The sequence below is a fragment of the Lepus europaeus genome, chromosome 15, assembly GCF_033115175.1.
Source record: "Lepus europaeus isolate LE1 chromosome 15, mLepTim1.pri, whole genome shotgun sequence".
Lineage (NCBI taxonomy): Eukaryota > Metazoa > Chordata > Mammalia > Lagomorpha > Leporidae > Lepus > Lepus europaeus.
In genome coordinates this window covers 54,474,418-54,493,759 of record NC_084841.1, presented here as the reverse complement: position 1 = coordinate 54,493,759, position 19,342 = coordinate 54,474,418, and the positions used below count along the sequence as shown (strand labels likewise).

The 19,342-nt window shown below is 41.2% G+C and overlaps 1 protein-coding gene across 8 annotated transcripts in view; it reads right to left on the bottom strand.

The window, feature by feature from the left end:
• MAST4 (microtubule associated serine/threonine kinase family member 4) overlaps window positions 1–19,342 on the bottom strand; it is a 634,279-nt gene that overhangs the window by 108,292 nt on the left and 506,645 nt on the right. For all 8 annotated transcript variants that reach the window (XM_062212152.1, XM_062212154.1, XM_062212153.1 and 5 more), the window contains one exon: window positions 9,796–9,884. In XM_062212152.1, coding sequence (XP_062068136.1) covers window positions 9,796–9,884 — 89 coding nt within the window. The remainder of the gene's footprint in view (window positions 1–9,795; window positions 9,885–19,342) is intronic.

Sequence of the window (19,342 nt, the reverse complement as noted above, 5' to 3'; positions counted from 1 at the left end):
TCTCCTGGTCTCCCATGCGGGTGCAGGGCCCAAGGACTTGGGCCATCCTCCACTGCCTTCCCGGGCCATAGCAGAGAGCTGGCCTGGAAGAGGGGCAACCGGGATAGAATCTGGCGCCCCAACCGGGACTAGAATCTGGTGTGCCGGCACCGCAAGGCGGAGGATTAGCCTGTTAAGCCATGGCGCCGGCCATTAGTTAGACTTTTTTTTAAGCAAACATTGGAGGCCAGCGCTGTGACACAGCTGGTAAAGTCACCACCTGCAGTGCAGGCATCCCATATGGGCGTGGCTCGAGTCCTGGCTGCTCCACTTCTGATCTGGCTCTCTACTATGGCCTGGGAAAGCAGTGGAAGATAGCCTAAGTGCTTGGGCCCCTGTACCCACATGGGAGTCCTGGAAGAAGCTCCTGGCTCCTGGCTTTGGATTGGCCCAGCTCCGGCCATTGCAGCCATTTGGGGAGCGAACCAGCAGATGGAAGACCTCTCTCTCTGCCTCTGCCTCTCTGTAATTCTGCCTTTCAAATAAATAATCTTAAAAAACAAACATAGAATTATCACACTATAAGATGTAAATCTGAAAAAGCCTAATCCAAAAGTAGACACAATTGACGAATCATTTTAATTTCAGTTGTTATATTTTACAAAATCTGAAATTACAAAGATTCTATCTTAATAGCTTTAAATAAAATCAGCTGCTCTAAGACTCTAGTTTCCTAAGAATTCTTTCCCTCCAAAATTTAAAAGAATCTCCTTTTTCAGAGAAAAATTAACCTCAAGAATCCCCGTTGTCCATTTTCCTTCAAAAACAGAAAGTTGCGGATTTCTGTGGCTGAGATGTTTGCCTGGGATGTGAGATGTGGGCTGGGGAGGTTTGTGTATCAGAAACACTCCAGCAACTCAATTATTCAACAATTTGAAAGGCAATTGCTCCCTCTCAGCTTTCAGCAATGCGGAAACAGATCGTACTATGGGCGAGTGGATGAAAGATTTGTTAAAGTGACTTGCAAAATCACTAAGATGATGTACATGTGAGGCCTCGTCCGTACCTCGGCATTTAAGAGGATTCCTTCCTTAGAGGAAAGCACACTTTGCCCTTACAGTAGGGCATAAGCTATCTTTCTGGTCTTAAGCGTAAAATAAAGCTATAAGCATTGCTCTATAAACAGGTGCTTACTGATTCACAAGCATGAGTGAGATTTCCCGCAGGAGTTCACAGAAGACCAAAAGGGACAGCGTGATACGATTTAAAAAATAAAAAAAGCACCTCCCACTGCTTTCCTCGGGGACGTCAGCCTCTCTGGTCCTATGGCACTATCCTCTCCTCCCTCCCCCTGCTTCCCAGGCTCCCGTTGGCCTGGCACTGTTGGCCCAACAGGCACATTCTAGGTCTTCCTTGTTCTCACTTCACACTTTCTCCTTTTGGGCCGCCGCTGTGGTGTAGTGGGTGAAGGCACAGCCTACAGTGTGGGCATCCCATACGGTCACTGGTTCAAGTCCTGGCCACTCACTTCCAATCCAGCTCCCAGCTAACGCACCTGGGAAAGAAGTGGAAAGATGGCCTGAGGGTTTGGGCCCATGCACACTCATGGAAGACCCGGATGAAACTTGTGGCTACCGGCTTCTGATGGGCTCAGCTCTGGCTATTGAGGCCATTTGGTGAGTGAATCAGTGGATGGAAGATCTCTCTCTATCCCTCTCTCTCCTTCTCTCCGTATCTCTGTCTTTAAGATAAATAAATAAATCTTTAAAAAAAGCTTTCCCTCTTCAATGATTTCTCCACTCCTAAGGCTTTATATTCCATATTGTCCATAAATGACTGGCTTCTCAAGTGACATTGCCAACAGCCTCCAGGTCTGGGTTTCACACCTAGATGACAAATGTCGACATACATCACTTGGTTGTTTGATAAACTCAATGTGCAGCAAAAGGAATTCTTCAATGCTGCCTTGGCTGCTTTTAGTGCCTCCTCCACCCTGGGAAATGCGCTCTCACTTTGCCTGTTCTCAGCACGATATGTGAGGCCACCTCTGATCAACGCTCTCACCCCATATCAGGTCACTACATACTGTTGATTCTAACATGGAAAACAAGTAATTAAGATCTAAACTTCATTTCAGCAACCAAATTTAGTGAAAGAAAATCCACAGTAGATACACAAACTCACATGCCCACAACATGCTGTAAAATTTTGATTAAAACAACAAGGGGTTGGTGTTGTGGTACAGTGGATCAAGCTGCTACCTGCAACATTGGCATCCCATATGGGCACCGGTTCACATCCTGGCTGCACTGCTTCCAATCCAGCTCCCAGCTAATGTGCCTGAGAAAAAGCAGCAAAAGATGGCCCCAGTGCTTGGACCCCTACAATCCACATGGAAGACCCAGAAGAAGCTCCTGGCTCCTGGCTTCAGCCTAGCCCAGCCCTGACCATTGCAAGAATGGACCAGTAGATGGAAGATCTCTCTCTCTCTCTGTCTCTCCTTCTAACTCTGCTTTTCAAAATAAAAATAAATAAATCTTTAAAAAAAAAAGACAAAACACAATGAAGGGTCCTTCCCAAGGGACAGGGAGTAAAGTCTTCCTCAGTGGCCACCAGGAGACCATGTCTAAAACAAACAAAAGAGCTGAACCAATTTTATTAACACGTGTGAACTTAAAAATTAACATAGGGGTCAGCTTCCAATAACTTTAATTTACAATGAAGGAGAGAATAAAAAAGGTCAACCAAAGGCCATTGTGGTTAAATTCTCCTAGACTCAGATTAGAGGAAATATGAAAGATGTCAGTAATTGAATTATTAGGAATAGATTCCATGTAAACAATACAGTCCTCTCAAAGGACTAAAATGGTCAATTCAAGTCACAGAGCAGTTCAATCTGCATAAAGGAATTGACAAGGACCAATATGATGCTGTTATGTACACCCGATTAGTTATTCAACACAAAGCAATACCCCAAACCAGGAAAACACTGACTGACGTCAGCCCGTCTGATTTTATCATTCTTTTCCTTAAGCAGGAAGGGCAAGATGTGTCATTACTCAAGCCCAACAACTGGCAATTATACAAAAGGCTAAGAATTGAACAAAAGAAAGCTGTGAACGCAGCATGGAATAGAAAGCAAGTATTCTCCATAATTCAGAGAAACTGATTTATGAAATCCTTGAAATCACAGAACAGATGCATTGTGAAATGATATAGTTTTGGCACACACACTAGATTAAGAAATCTGATCTCCGGGCCTGTAGAAGTTTTCAGCAAAATAAGCTGATGGCAACGTGGTGCTCCCCCGAGGACCTGCTATGGAAGCCTATACGGGCATCTGACTTGCCCATTTCAACCAACAGCGATGAAAGCACAAGGACCTCAAGGTGCTCTGGACCCAAGACAAGGTTTGATACGTTTAAAGCTGATTTTGTTGAGGGGGAAAATATGGCAATGATTATGTCAAAAATACTTCCAGGGTAGAAAAGAAAGCTTCTATCATTTTAAGGAATGAGTGATTGATTATAAGAAAACTTAATTCTTATCCATTAACAGCTATGACCCTGAGGACACACAATCTTGCTTCTTCCAACTACCCAAACAGAAGAAAGGCAATGGCAGTGGTATCAGGATATCCGTGAAGCCAAAGGAGGTCACTGCCTTGCCAGGCAAACATTTTTATTACAAATCCATGAAGCAGGTTCAAACTGATTGGTAAATAATATTTCAAGTACCAAAAGCTTGCTGCAGACTTTTGAATGAAATTCACAAAATAAATGAAATGAAGGCATGATTATACTCAGGGCTATGTTCCCAGTCTCCTTCCTTTACCTAAGGAGAAATCTTTCACTGCTATCTAAAAGAGCATTCATGTCTATCGACTAAGTTGCACTCACTGGCAAACTAATATAAGTAACAGTCTCCCAGACGGTACTACAAATGTGGGAGCAGAAAGCTATGTGTATAGTCAAACCCTGGGCAGCGGAAGGAAGCTGTTCGAACACCTGCTTGGCTTACAATTTCCCCCTTGCTAGCCTATAAAGCTAAGGATGGATTCAGAAAGGCGCTTGTGCTGAAAAACTTGCTCACTGCTTGGGAAAACCCTTGCCCTGTCCTGACGGCTATAAGTACAAGAAGGTAAAGCAACACATCACTGACATTCAACTTGTCAAGCACAACAGAGGAAGGGAAGCCAGGATTTCAGAGCAGGCAGCTCTTACAGCAAGACCAGCCTTGCTACAGAGACGAAACTCCACAGCAGCTGCACACAACAACCCAAACGGAAGAAATCCGATAGAAGATATAAAAGCACAGGTACTTTGCTACTGTAGGACTGTAAAAGCTGGGGCCATTGGGCCCCCGTTATTTATCTGCACCTAGTCTGTGGCTCAGCCTCTTTGAGGGTCTCTCTCAGAGCTCACACTTTCCCATATTTGACTCACAGTGTAACATGGAAGTGGTATCGCAGCAGGCAAAACGCTAAAGGTGGACTCCTCAAGATTCTTGCCCCCTTGTTGGGGGCGCAGCCACTGTGGAAACCAGTATGGAGAGTCCTTAAAAAACGAGAAATACACTTGCCATAGGATGCAGCAATGCCACCACTGGGTATATGCCCAAAAGACATGAACACATTGTATCAAAGAAATACCTGTACCACCATGCTTACAACAGCACTGTTCACAGTAGCCGATATGGAATCAGGCAAGGTGTCCATCATTGATGAGTGGATCAAGATAATGCGAATGGAATTCACACAATAGAACATCATTCAGTTATGCAAACTGAATTGCATCAAAATGGACCCAAGTGGAGAACATCATGTTGAGTGAAAAGAGCCAGACACAAAAAGACAAATATTGCATGTACTCCAACAAAATTGGGAGCTAAAATTAAAAAAAAAAAAGCAAAACAGAAAAAGGAAGAAATGTCTATGTGTATCAGTATATGGCTGCAAAATATTGTGTTTTGTTAAACTACGTCTTTTTCAAATTGTTAAGAAGGATGTACTAATTTAGCCTTAATGATTTGTAATTACTTTAAAATTTACTGTAAGAGTAAAATTGACATCTTTTCATTTCCTTATTGTTTATAGCCCTTGCCTATATTCATGCTGAACTTTTTTTATTTTCATGTTAAGGCTGATGGCACTTCCATGGGAGACTTAGAAGAAGCTCCTGGCTCCTGGTTCCAGATCAGCTCAACTCCGGCTGTTGTGGCCATTTGGGGAGTGAACCAGCGGATGGAAGACCTCTCTCTCTCTCTCTGCCTCTGCGTATCTGTAACTCTGCCTTTCAAATAAATAAATAAACCTTTAAAAATAATTGAGATGGGGCCGGTCTGTGGCTCAGCAGGTTAAGCTGATGCCGGCTATGCTGCATCCCATATCGGAGTTCAATTCCCAGCTACTCTGCTTCTGATCCAGTTCCCTGTTAATGTGCCTAGAAAAGCATCAGAAGATAATCTAAGTGCCTGGGCCTCTGCCACCCATGTCGGAGGCCCAGATACAGTTCCAGACTCCTGGCTTTGGCCTGGTCAAGCCCTGGCTGTTGCAGCCATTTGAGGAGAGAACCAGCAGATGGAAAATCTTCTGTTTTCCCCTTCTCTACCATCGGCTCTTCAAATACATAAATATTTAAAATATATATAAGTAAACAAAATAATTTTGACAATATGCAACTGAATATGCTATCTCATTATCTTGGTACACGTATCTCTTACGACTGCAGTGAAATACCACTTTATGCTTTGTTGGCCATTTTTTAAGACATGTTAACTGTACCTTTTCCCCATTTTCCTATTGTAGTTCATTCACTGCTTCGTGTCAACTCACACAAGCTCCTTATAAATTAGGGCAATCAGTTATGGACACAAAAAATTTTCACACTTTGTTTCTTCTGATTTTGTCTATTATACAGAAATTTTCATTTTAGAAGAGATAGGTTAGTCTTTTCCTTGGGGATTTCTGGGTTGTATTTCATGCCTAGAATCTTCCTAGAACTAGCAGGAGCCTCCAATTGTCTACCTTCCTTCTTCTTCTTCTTCTTTTTTTTTTTTTTTTTTAATGAGACTGTTCTATTCACTGTTAGGAATCCCTGCCTTTCCACAAAGTATCTTGTTTCTGAAGCTCTGACACAGGACACGATGCCAATCTGTTCTCAGAGCAGCAGGGACAGACACACACAAGTCAGAGTCTCCAGCTCTGCTGATTCATCTGGGGACCCGGTCCTCGGGCCAGCAGTGAGAGGCCTGGCTCCCATAATCCCTCCCTGCAGAACACAGAACGTCCACTTTATCTTTTAGGATAACAAGTGCTGAGAGATGGCGGTTTTGCCTTCTTTTGTCTTTCATGGAGCCATCTAGGCATCCCCACCGGGCACTCTGAGTATCTCACACAGAATAAGGAACAGCGACAGAGCGGGAGGGGTGAAAGGAAGGCTGAGTGAAAAGGCTTTGCATAGGACGGAGACACCAGGACTGGGCCTTTATTTAATTTCCATTTTCTTCTTTTTTATGTAGAGATAGGAACCTATTAGACTGTGATAAATGCCACTGCTCACAAAGTCTGACAGATGTCTCTGGCCTCCGAGTGAGAAGCAACCTGTTGGCTCCAGGACATTAAGACAAATGCACTCCAGCACCAGGACAACATGCTTCTGTTTGCCCTTCCTCCGATTAAATTCAAGCATTCACGTTGAAGGAGGAAGAAGTCAAGCTACACCCACACAGAAGAAAGAAACATAATTAAAAAGACCACTACAGTCTCAACCACAGTTTCTCTCTTCTCAATATTGGAACTGCAGAAAATCACAGTAATAAAAGACTAATCAACGGGCACATAAAGTATGCTGAAATTACTGCAAAACACTGCAATGAGGACTAAGATTCGATTTTCAAAATCACTACTATATGTAAAAAAAAAAACAAAACCACAATTCACCCATCACTTAGCATCTAGCGTGAGGGCATTTCAAAGGATTCATGGAAAATACAATTAAAAGATGAGTGGATATTGATGCAAACAATTTCTGAAAGCCATTCATACTCATATTCACTGCCAGGCAACTGCGTTGACTGCTGGAGGATGACAGATCTTTAGAAAGATAAAATGCCAGCTCCCAAGTAAGTATTTGGCCTTGCCTAAGTCTCTGTGGGCTTTTGCTATTATGTCAATGATGTAAGTCTCAAGAGTATCAATGTTTATAATATAAATAACTGTGTACTCATCACACTGCTTTGGAAATATTGTGAACTGTTTTCCTGTCTCCCAGCTACATTCCCCTCATGCTTTCAGAAGTAACTACCATATTGAAATTGAACTTGGTCTTTAATACTGCCATGGCTTCCTTTAGAGCTTATCACAAACATAGGAGGGGACTTCAACAATTTCAAAGAAAATCTGCACTCTCTTTTTTTAAAAAAAAGATTATTTATTTGAAAGTCAGAGTTATGGAGAGTCAGAGGCAGAGAGAAAGAGAGACAGAGACAGAGAAAGAGAGAGAGAAAGTCTTCCATCTGCTGGTTCATTCCCCAAATGACTGCAATAGCAAAGCTGGACCGATCTGAAGCCAGGAGCTTCTTCTGGGTCTCCTATGTGGGTTCAGGGGCCCAAGGACTTGGGCCATTTTTCACTGCTTTCCCAGGCCATAACAGAGAGCTGGATCAGAAGTGAAGCAGCCAGGACTTGAATTGGTGCCCATTTGGGATGCCGGCACTGCAGGCAGCGGCTTTACCCACCATGCCAAAGTGTTGGCCCCCTGCACTCTCTTTTAATTCCAGTTTCTTTCAAGGTTTCTGAAGCGTCTTCACATAGTTAATATGTATTATACAATGAATATAATATATAGAATATAGTTGTAGGGGTAGGTGTCGAGGAACAGCAAGTTAAGCTGCAGCCCGGGATGCCCACATCTGATATCAGTGCCTGATTCAAGTCTGGCTACTCTGTACTTCTGATCCAGCTTCTTGTTAATGCACAAGAGAGGAAGTGAGTGACAGCCCAATAGTTGAGTCACTGCCACCATGTAGGAAACCATAATAAAATTCTAGGCTCTTGGCTTATTGAGGGATTTAAAGAGTGATCTATAAATGGAAAAATCGTTATTTCTCTTTCTTTCCCCTCTCTCTGTCACCTTGCCTTTCAAATAAGTAGATCATTTTATAAAATAAGAATGTAACTATAACACATATAATACACTTATATCCCTACACAAATATCACATGCGGCAGCATGTTAACTGTGTATGAGTGGTTTAAGCAATATTCTTTTGTGACTTGCTTTTATTGCCCAATACTCTTCGTTTCAACCACACAGACATGGGCTGCACTAGTGTTTTTCATGAGCTATGTCCCAACTCATCCATTTTCCAGTGGATGGACATTTTTTTTAGGTTGTTTCAAATGTCCATCCATCATGAATGAGCTACGAGCAGCCCAGAACGCGTCGTTCTGTATACGGAGCTTGTCTGAGGCTTTACCAGGGACAGACATTTCTGGATCTGAGTGCTCATCTTACAGTATCACAACTTTACCAATTTATCCTGTTTCCTTTACCAACATTTCTGTATTACACTGGAAAAATTAAATTTTCATTTCTATGGAGCACCCGCCTCTCTGTCTCCCTTCTCTCCAAACATCTAACAACTCTCACTCTCCATGTGAGAGAGGCCACTGACCACAAGGACTGCCTTATGGGGCAGATGCCAACCTGGCATTTGAATAGGAAATTAAGGTCACCTGAAAGCCCATGAGTGTCAAACTGAATGTGCACGGAGGACCAAGGAGACTGAGCTAACTGCACATCCTTCCCCATCACCCCTCACGATCACACAGAGCCTCTTCAAATCCTTACAACTCCCCCCACAGCCTCACCTTCATTGGCCTTTCCATGCCTATGTTCTCTGGTACAGTGAAGCACACAAAACCTACACTATCGCCATCCATGGGAATCCTTTCCCGCGCCCTATTCTACCTGCCAGAGTCTTGCCCATCAGTCCATAGCCTGAGCAAGCGGCTCCTTCAACCTCTCCGTCCCACATGTTGCTCATTGGAATTAGTCCTTCTATTCTTTGCATCACCTTGGATAGATTTTTTTTTTTTGGGGGGGGGGGAAGCATGCAAAGCAGTCTTCTTTGCATAGCTCCCATAGTTTAGTTCTATTTTCCTTACAATTCTATGAAGTACTTGAGGTCAATGGCCTCATCTCTTGAATCCTCAGCACTCCCACAATGGCTATAATCATACAACAACAAAGAAGCTCAAAAAATTGGTGGAAAATGGAATTAAAAGTTAAACTTTGTGTATAGAAACAACTTGGAAATCCTGGTATTTTCTCTTAACATGCATTTTCATGAACTTCTTGAAGACTCCTCATACATGGATTTCAAAAGTTTTTGCATGAACATGAACTTTTAATTTAATCCCATTTTCATGAAGTTTTTGAGCTATCCTCATATACAAGTTCAATTACAGGGAGAAACACACTGAACAATTAACACTAACCCACTCCTGCACTTCCCAAAGATATTCCTAACGTGGAAACATGTCTTACGTCATCTAAAAAAAAAAAATCACAAAGTGGTGAAAAATAATTAAGGAAGATCCCAGGTTTAAAAAGTTATTCTACATTTCAGAGACCAAGCACTCAAACAGAGGCTAAGGCCGGGTTAACCTATCAGAAAGAACTTGGTGATAAAATCACAGGAAAACCAAGATGCAAAGACATGTCTAAGTCTCAAAATGCCTCGGTTATTATTAAAACAAACAAACAAACAAACAAGGAAATAAAACAAAACCCAAGAAAAGGGAATCAGTTACCTGCATGAGCAGAGAGAGGTGAGTGCGGTCGAGGCAATGCTTGTGACTGTCCATTGCCTATCAAGCTTTTCCGGTTGCTTGTTCGGCAACTGTCAAAAGGAAAGAAGCAAAGTGTGAAATTTTAGAACTGGGCACCAACACTGTTCAGGCATGTTCACAGTAGACATATACTAGGCTGAACAACCCACCTGCTCAGTTAGCATAAGTATTGCAGATTACCAGGTATTCACTTTTATTTGAGGGTGGGTGATTCCTGAATATTAGGAACTCTAATACATTCACACAGCATAACACCATCAATATTCCTCACCACCAGTGAAGCTATAATCAAATCCCTTCTTTCAGCCCCTGACGGGAAAGATGCGACATGCTATACACAGGGGTGATAAATTAAGGACTCAAATCAGCAAACCACAGGTAGCATCTTTGTTGACATGAAATCTCTAACACAAAATTACATGCAATGAGGCGCAGTGACATCAATCTTACAATGATGCACTAATTAAAAATCTAATTATTTAGATAAATTTCATATTCATGCCTTTTGTTAATAGAACAGCCGATGCCCAAGATAAATGTATTTCACCACTCATTCATTTTTCATCTTGTACACTACACTGCAATTTCTTATTAAGGTGAATGTTTCAGAGGAATAAAATGGATTCTGGTATATGGGAATAGCAGTGATGTCTCTCTTTCCTAAGCATACAAACTACAGGCTTTATCCGGAGCACCTAGTGAGTAGAAATGAATTATTCCATGTAGACACAAGTAATTACATTTTTCTTGTTTCTGCTAACAGGAAGTTATAAAATGGCTAATTTGACTTCAACAGAACATTAACAAGCCTTGAAAGACTATGGCAAACACCAAGCCATTTGACAGTAAAGTGGAAGTTGGTCATCTTCATTTGCTTTTCTTCAATACAGATTGCCACTTCATTCTCTATTCTCCGTACAGTAGTTAGAACAGGGGGATAAGGCCCAACAAGTTTGCCCATTTGATTCGCCTAGAATAAGATTCAGTACCCAGTGACCATCCTCCTGTCCCACTACTGGCCTCAAGCACCAAGAAGAGTTTATTGCGATGCCTCCTTAATTCAGAAAGATTGCGTTTATACCAGGTTCCCAGACAGGAATGTTTCACCTGGCTTCTGCAGGAAGCATGGGGAGCTGACATATTTCAGGGCTCAGATAAAAGTTTTGAAAGGGACGCTTCTAAATATTCAAACAATGCATTTCAAAACCAAACCCAATTTCTTTCTGCCATATTGACCCGAGAGCCAAACCTCTCTCCTAGATGTTTGTTTATTATCATTTGTCAACATCCTCACATTCATTATCCCTTCACTTCGGGCTGCATCATTTTACTTTCCATGCTGGCCAATCAACATCTATTTGCATTATCTGTGAGTTCAATGAAGATCATGTTTACTCAGCCTTAAAGAAGTTGAATAAGAATAGACTCTTGCTACTAAACTATGAAGGTGAGTTGTGATATTATCAACTCTTCTGTCAAGATCTACATTAGACCTATTAAATTCACAATCACATAATCAGATTGTTAGATTGCTTTTAAAAGATGCTGTGTAATATACTTAGTGTTAATTCAAGTTTATGTTTCCTTTCATTTTAATATAGGAATATTAATATATTAACTTGCTGATGTCAATAAAAAATTAAAAATGACACATTTATATTGGGAATCTCAGCAAACTTATTTGAGCAAAACAACTGAAATTCAGCTTAATTATAAAAATGGCCATTTGCACTTTTTCACATTTACTACTTAATCTACATTGATTCATATTTTCTATATATTTTAATTACTAATATTTATATATCTATAAGTGAAATTAAGAAGGAAGTGTATCAATAGTAACCTAACAAATATATTAACTAGGAATGACTTTCTTAAAAGCAAAATTTAGGGAGCTGGCAATGTGGTGTAGCGGTAAAGCTGCCGCCTGCAGTGCTAGCATCCCATATGGTCGCCAGTTCGAGTCCTGGCTGCTCCACTTCTGATCCAGCTCTCTGCTATGGCCTGGGAAAGCAGTAGAAGATGGCCCAAGTGCTTGGGCCCCTGCACCCATGTGGGAGACCCAGAAGAAGCTCCTGGCTCCTGCTTTTGGATCGGCACAGCTCCGGCCGTTGCTGCCAATTGGAGAGTAAACCAGCAGATGGAAGACGTATCTGTCTGTCTCTCTCTCTCTCTCTGCCCCTCCTTCTCTCTCTGTGTAACTCTGACTTTCAAGTGAAGTAATGCTATAACTAGTACTGAAAGAGTATTTTTACACTTTGTGTTTCTGTGTGGGTGCAAACTGATGAAATCTTTACTTAGTATATACTGAATCGGTCTTCTGTATATAAAGATAATTGAAAATGAAAAAAAAAAAAAAAACCTTGGTTTTAAATTGGAAATTGCATAGAAAATTAATCAATTAAAAAATATCATGTAGGATCTCGGTCCTTAATGTGCTGTACATTATGATTTAATGCTATAACTAGTACTCCAACAATATTTTTCACTTTGTGTTGCTATGTGGGGGCAAACTGTTGAAATCTTTACTTAATATATACTAAACTGATCTTCTGTATATAAAGAGAATTGAAAATGAATCATGATTTGAATGGAAGGGGAGAGGGAACAGGAAAGGGGAGGGTTGCGGGTGAGAGGGAAGTTATGGGAGGGGGGAAGCCATTGTAATCCATAAGCTGTACTTTGGAAATTTATATTCATTAAATAAAAGTTAAAAAAAAATAAAGGAAAATTTAGAAAATGATTTTTTTAAAGGTCTGCCTTTTTTAAGATTTATTCATTTATTTGAACATCAGAGTTACACAGAGATAGAAGAGGCAGAGAGAGAGAGAGAGAGAGAGAGAAAGGGTTCTTGCAACCACTGGCTCATTCCCCAACTGAGCTGGGCTGATCTGAAGCCAGGAGCCAGGAGCCAGGAACCTCTTCCAGGTCTTGCAGGGCCCAAAAACTTGGGCCATCTTCCACTGCTTTCCCAGGACACAGCAGAGAGCTGGATCGGAAGTGAAGTAGCCGAGTCTCAAACCAGCACCCATATGGGATGCCAGCACTGTGGGTGGCGGCTTTACCAGCTAAGCCATAGTGCCGACCCCAGAAAATGATATTTCTTTAAAAAAAAAACCTTGAAAAACTGACCTTTCCTAAGAAAAATAAAGTGACTCAAACACTCGAACACTTTAACAACGAGCACAATATTCAATTTAAATTCAAAACAAAAAACAAAACGATTTAAAAACTTTAAAAAGAAATATCTAAATAAAACTCCTGAGTTTTTATTTAAAAAATCAGAGGACTATCTTAATGGATAAATGTTAAGAACAATCGAAGCACCATACATAATTCAAAGTATCTTCTCTAACTTCTTTATCAGTCTTCAAAGTGAAGCTAGAGATAGTATTCAAACTATAACAGACTTGGAACTTTCTGGAATTTCTATAAACAATTAGGAAACTTTGAAATAATAAAAGGTTCCTAACAGAGTAAAGCCAGAATTTATAAAACACAGAGCAAGACAGATTTCAATGTGTATACAGAAGGAATCTCTATCTTTACAAATAAGTACATTAACATACTTCAGGGTTAATGGGCATTTCACATGGCACGTAACCTTGAAATCTCTAGACTTTGGTACACTAACATTTTGTAACATCGGAGGACCTTACTGAAGCGTTTCATAGATAAATTCTCCAAGGCAGAGGAGGGACCATCATCTAACCTCAATACTGCTGACTGGTATCTCCGACAGCCATCAGGTACCAATGGTCACAGGACCTGACTGTCAACAAATGAACTGCAATCTGCACTTAGTTAAGAAAACCCCAGGTGGGCAGGACTAGAGTACTTGCTGCCTACACTGCCACAGCGCCTGGCACGGCTCACTTCAACAACAACATCAGTGCAAAATGCTGAGCTGACTTGTGTCGTCATTATTTATTCATTCGGATATCACAGGCTTTGTGCCCATGAAAGGAGATGTCGATGGTGTCCAGTGGGAGGCAGGCTGGCCAGTGTGTGTGACCACATCTCCTCACTTAACACAGAGACAACAGGGTGGCACCATCTCCACCTAGGCCAAACACAGGTGCTTTCCCTATGCAAGACTTAGGTCGATTCCCTTTTGTTTTCTTTTTGCTCATGCAGAGTCACCGGAGAGAAAAACAGAGGATGTCCCACAAGGTAAACCAGGAACAGGGGTCTCTCCTAGCAGTGATCTCTTGTTTACAGTTCATCCTCACCCAATCATTCAGATTATGGGGTTATCTCCAGTTTTCAGCCCTAGGGGCACAGGCACAGGACCACAAAAGGAAACTTAAGAAAAGCTATGAACCCCTTTCATTTACTCATCCCCAAATGCACCCTTTTAACTTCATTCTTCAATAATTAATGGCAGCCATTCGCCTTGCCTATGCTCCGATCAGAGAACCAAATGCAGGAAACCCATGTCCCACAAAGCACCTCCTCCTCTTGTTCATTCTCCAGTTGAAGCAACACATGGAAAGACTTTTTTTTTCCTGTGGAGAACACGCCAAGCCTGTTCACTGGATTTGTAAGATGTCCACCCCTGTCCCATCAACACAATGGCTCTGAGTCTTTCCTTGCAAAATCATAAATTAGCCTGAGAAGACAATCGTATTGAGACACTTGTCATCACGGCAGAGCTAAACAACCGCTGATGAGCACAAGCAAGCATTTGTCAATAGCTCACTCATTTGGTTCCTCCCTGTTAACGTCCTCTTAGGGACAAATGGGAAGCACTGAGGGACAGTCCTTCCACAAGCTGGGTGCAGGAAATGCTCCCCCACTGACTGTGGGCCTGGGCTCTTAGGGGAGTGGGAAGGTGGGAAGACAAGACAATGATTGCACTTTTGAGGGAGCAGGACTGATCCCTGAGGGCTGGGAGGCAGGCAGGCAGGGACAGAACAGTGTGCATAAGAGGGTCACAGCTGGACAGGTGCTGGGTGGAGAGGTCCCTGCACGGAATATGCTATTTGCATGGTTTTTGCTTAGCCAAAAAGGTGAGGATCAAATAGGGGCCGCTCCTATCTGAGATCACTATCAACCACCACCAATGCAGTTTCACCAGGAGCTTCTCAATCTTACAATTACCCTCAACAGTGCCTTCCATTTGTTAGGAAGAAAAAGTCCCCTTGTAAGTCTGGCCTATGTGGGGTGAGCACAGCAGGAAATGTAGGCACTAAGATGGGGGGGGGGGGCTGTCTTTCTCTCTCTCACTGTCTAACTCTATCTGTCAAATAAAAAAAAAAGATGGGGGGTAGGGTAGGTGAGCATGCATTTTGGGCCATTTCTGCCTACACTACTACAAGTCAGGGCAGGACTTGTCCACAGATGTTTTACATCTGTGTCAGTCGGCTTTCTCCTGGCAAACTGCTAACCATGCCCTATCAGGTCTCTAGAATCTAGGAGGCCCAGGGCACTGTGGCCTTTTACAATTGTTCTGAGCAGCTGAATGAAATAAAGCTTAATTTTAAATTACCTTCACCTTGAGACGTGAATTCTGATCATGTCTGATCACAGCAAGACAGTCACAACGGAAAAAATCCCAAAAGCAGCAATTTTTTTTGACACTCACAGCTGACTTGAAAGTGTGACATCAGTATAACATGCAATTAACCATTAAGGGGTATTAAATATATGTTGAACTGCCTAAGAAGAGCCCCAGGAGTTCTGCAAGGTGGAACTGTAATTCTTATTTCATTTTGATGAAAATGTTGATCCATTTGCTCAGGAGACCAATTCTAGACCAAAGCTTTAGCATTTGTGAACACCTGCTAACTGTTTCCTAATACTTCAACTGAATCTGAACATTTGGATATTCCTTCAATGGATAATAAGAATGAAATAAAGGAAGCTGGAATCATCTAGCCATTGTGTTGTTGACTTAAAAAAAAATGTAAGAAACTAGGTAAGCCTCTGTTTCCACACCTTTACAGTGAAGGGGTTGGATCAGATGAGAGACAGAGTCAGAACTTGATTTTTCTTTTTGGTCCAAGAATTTTAAAGAGCTAGAAAAACAATTTAACAATTCTCACCACCCTAGAATAAACAAGTACATCATTTATCATCCCTGTTTCCAATCTTTTGAAAAATATATAAACAGAGATAGAATAAAATGTACTCTGACTTCTAAACCAATAATATTTTCTACTCTCCAAATGGGCTACTAATAGAATTGCAGCATGTAGCTTTTCTATTTCTTCTTGGTATTGTTGCATACATACATATATCATGGACAATATATGTGTGTGCTCTTACATTTTCACTAGTGGCATCATATATCAGAAAAATCTGAATTGTGCAAAAGTAGTTAATACATTTCCTTAGAGTAGCATGCTAAGCTTTGTGGAGTGGACCCCCCCCCCCCCACACACACACACACACATCCCTAGGGAATTATCTGACTCTATAAACATATGCACATTTCATTTGTCTTTGAGTTAAGTTATGCTGAGGCTCTGTAAAGAAGGAAGTTAAACTGTACAAAACTGGCAGTAAAATGAAGGATTTTTCTCCAGGTAATATGCATGAATTGTCAGACAGACACAATTGATATCCTCACCACAAAAAGATGACCTGAGATGTTTAAATCATTGTCCTCATAGGCAAATTCGTTTCATAATTCCTGATTGTACATATATATTCACGTCTGTTTTTAAAAAATCTCCTTTGAATCCATGATCATGTTACTGCTGCTCTCATTAATAAGCTAAATAAACTCTTTGACACACATTCATTTCATATTTGTCTGACAGTCATGTTTTTGACTTTTGGATAAATTATACTTTAGCACTGGGTATACACTACAGATATTCTATAACTTACTTTTTTCCATTCAACATTATATTTTTGAGATTTAACCATGGCAACATAAATATGGGTCTAATTCATTTCTTTCTTAGATTATTCATTTGAAGGAAAGTGTAAGATTTCTAAATGCACTAAAATTACATACTATGGACACTTCTTTTTCTTCTTGGCGCCATTAAATATCCAGGGCCCTGTGCATTTGTAAATCAAGGCAAGAGCCTTGAAAAGTGTCTTTAATAAGAGCTTGCATTTGAAAGAAAAACTCCAAGATACAACAGAAGGCAAATGTTCCTTAACATTTTCTTTGGACATTTCTCCCCAGATCCTGCATATTGCTGCCTCCCCATATGTCTGTCTCTGCCTTCATTCTATTGTCCTCTTCCAGAAATAACCACTTGTCTCATGCAAATCAATGGAACCTTTCCCTGGGCATCTTCATGTCTGCATCTCTACTGCTTTTCCTTAATAGCACAACTAGGCCACGCCGAGAAGCTGGGTGAACATTCCTGCTCCCCCTTAGAAGGCAGCATATTTCTGCCTCCAGCACACAAGCCCTGCCACCTATGTGAAGGTCAGGTACTTGCAGGTGTCCTCCGGATGGCCCAGGAATCAAAGTTCCCTTCAGACTTTCACGAATTCAACAGAGTACTTTTCTGAGTGCCTGAGACAGAGCAGGCAGTACTGTCAACAAACAAAAAATCCCTGCCCTCAAGGGGCTTACATTCTGGAGAAGTAGATGACACACACAATCAATTGTTACAGTGCAAGGGCAAAGACAAAAAATAATACTGGAAAGTAGGACAGGGAGGGAGGTGTGGAAAGCCATGGTTTTAAATCACTACTCAGGAAGGTCCCAAGGGGGAAGTGGTATTTGTGAAGTCCAGAAGGGAAGAAGGTGCACATGGAGCATAAGCAAAGGCCCTGGGGCGCACACATTCTAGGAGCTGCAGAGAAAGCCAGGAGAGGGAGAAAGATGGCCGAGGCAGACATGTGGGATCTTGTAGGCCATGGTACTTAGTTTGCTGCTTAGTCAGAGAAAAGGGAAGCAAGGGGAAGGTTTCAAACAAACTCTGATCCATTCTAAGATAATCATTCTGGCTGTTAGATTGAAGCAGCCAAAGGAGAATGCAGGAATACTCGTTAGAAAGTTAAGCTGATGTGCATCCCGAATGCTTTCTCCCCTCTCCAGTGATTCTGGTTTCAAACACAGTATTTATCTTAAAAATTAGTTCACGGGGTAGGCATGCGGCTCAGCAGTTAAGATGTCACCTCGGATGTCTGCCTGGATTTGAGTCCCAGCTTTGCTCATCATTCCAGTCTCCTGCTAATGTGGGAGGAAGCCAAGCTGACGGCTCAAGTACCTGAGTTTCTGCCAGCCATGTGGGAGACCTGGACTAAGTTCTCAGCTTTTGCTTTAGGCTGGTCCATCCCCAGTTGTTGTGGGCATTTGGGGGAGTGAACCAGGGGATGAGAGAGTTCCGTCTCTGTTTCTTTCTCTCTCAGCCTTTCAAACTAGTAAATCAGGAAAACGTAAAATTTGAGCAAAAATGGTCCCCGAACTGAATGCAAGCATTATACCACTCCATACTCTATTGTACAGCATCCAAAAAAACCTGGAGAAATAGCAAATGTTGAAGCTGTGGTGACGCCCAAGCCCGAGTGCTGAAGCTTTTGCATATCTGTATCAATGTAATAACCCAGCTCAAGATTATCCAGGGGATGTAATGATGTAATTATTGATATTATTTGCTTGATACCTGAACTAAACTTTTCCATTAGCAGAAAAATCCTCTTTTGAGGGCATTAATTAAAATAGAAATGAATGTTTGCTTATGCTGTTTCCACCATGAACAACGAAAGTGGGCTACATTCCATAGCTAGAGAAAGGGACACACCTCCAAGCCTTCAAAATTTTTGAGGTATGGCAGTTGGAAAATACAGATACCATCTTTTACAGTACTTTTTAGAAATATGTCTAGTTCATTAAAATAAGCCCACATTTTCTGCCTTCATAGAAGAAGAGATAACTGGACATAGAGATATTAGGAAAGCATACATATTTATGGAGTGTATATTCCTGAGTACAAAGGACTGTTGGGAGATAAGAAAATGAAGACATCCTCAAAGTATGTAAAGTATAAAGAAATGAAAAGATAATTATATTTTAAAGCAGAAGGTAGAAGAGCCATACAAAGAATTTGTTGCTGGCTAAAGTAGAAAATAAATCTCTAATTAAACGTTAAACATTGTCATAAATAATAAACATGAGAATTTTACAGTATATGCCATGCATTGCAAATTATCCATCTGTTTCATAGCATTTAATCCCCTAATCTTAGTGATCTGTTGACACAAATATGGGAGGACTTCAAAAGGTTCCTAGAAATGGAATTCAATGATAACTTTATTTGGGTGCAAAATTTTTGAAATCCATGCACGTGGAAGGTATTCAAACAGTTCATGATAAATGCGAATTATGGGGGAAAATGATACATGGATTTCAAAGAAACTTTTGCACCAAAATAAGCATCTTTTCAAATTCCATTTCCTCATGGCCTTCTGAAAGGCCACACATTTTTAAACACCTTTTTTTTTTAAGATACTCTCCCATTTTTGGGCTCTTGCAAAGCTGGACATTTGGACATAGCTATCTCCATGTGGCTGAAATGATGAGTTCTGGTGTCAT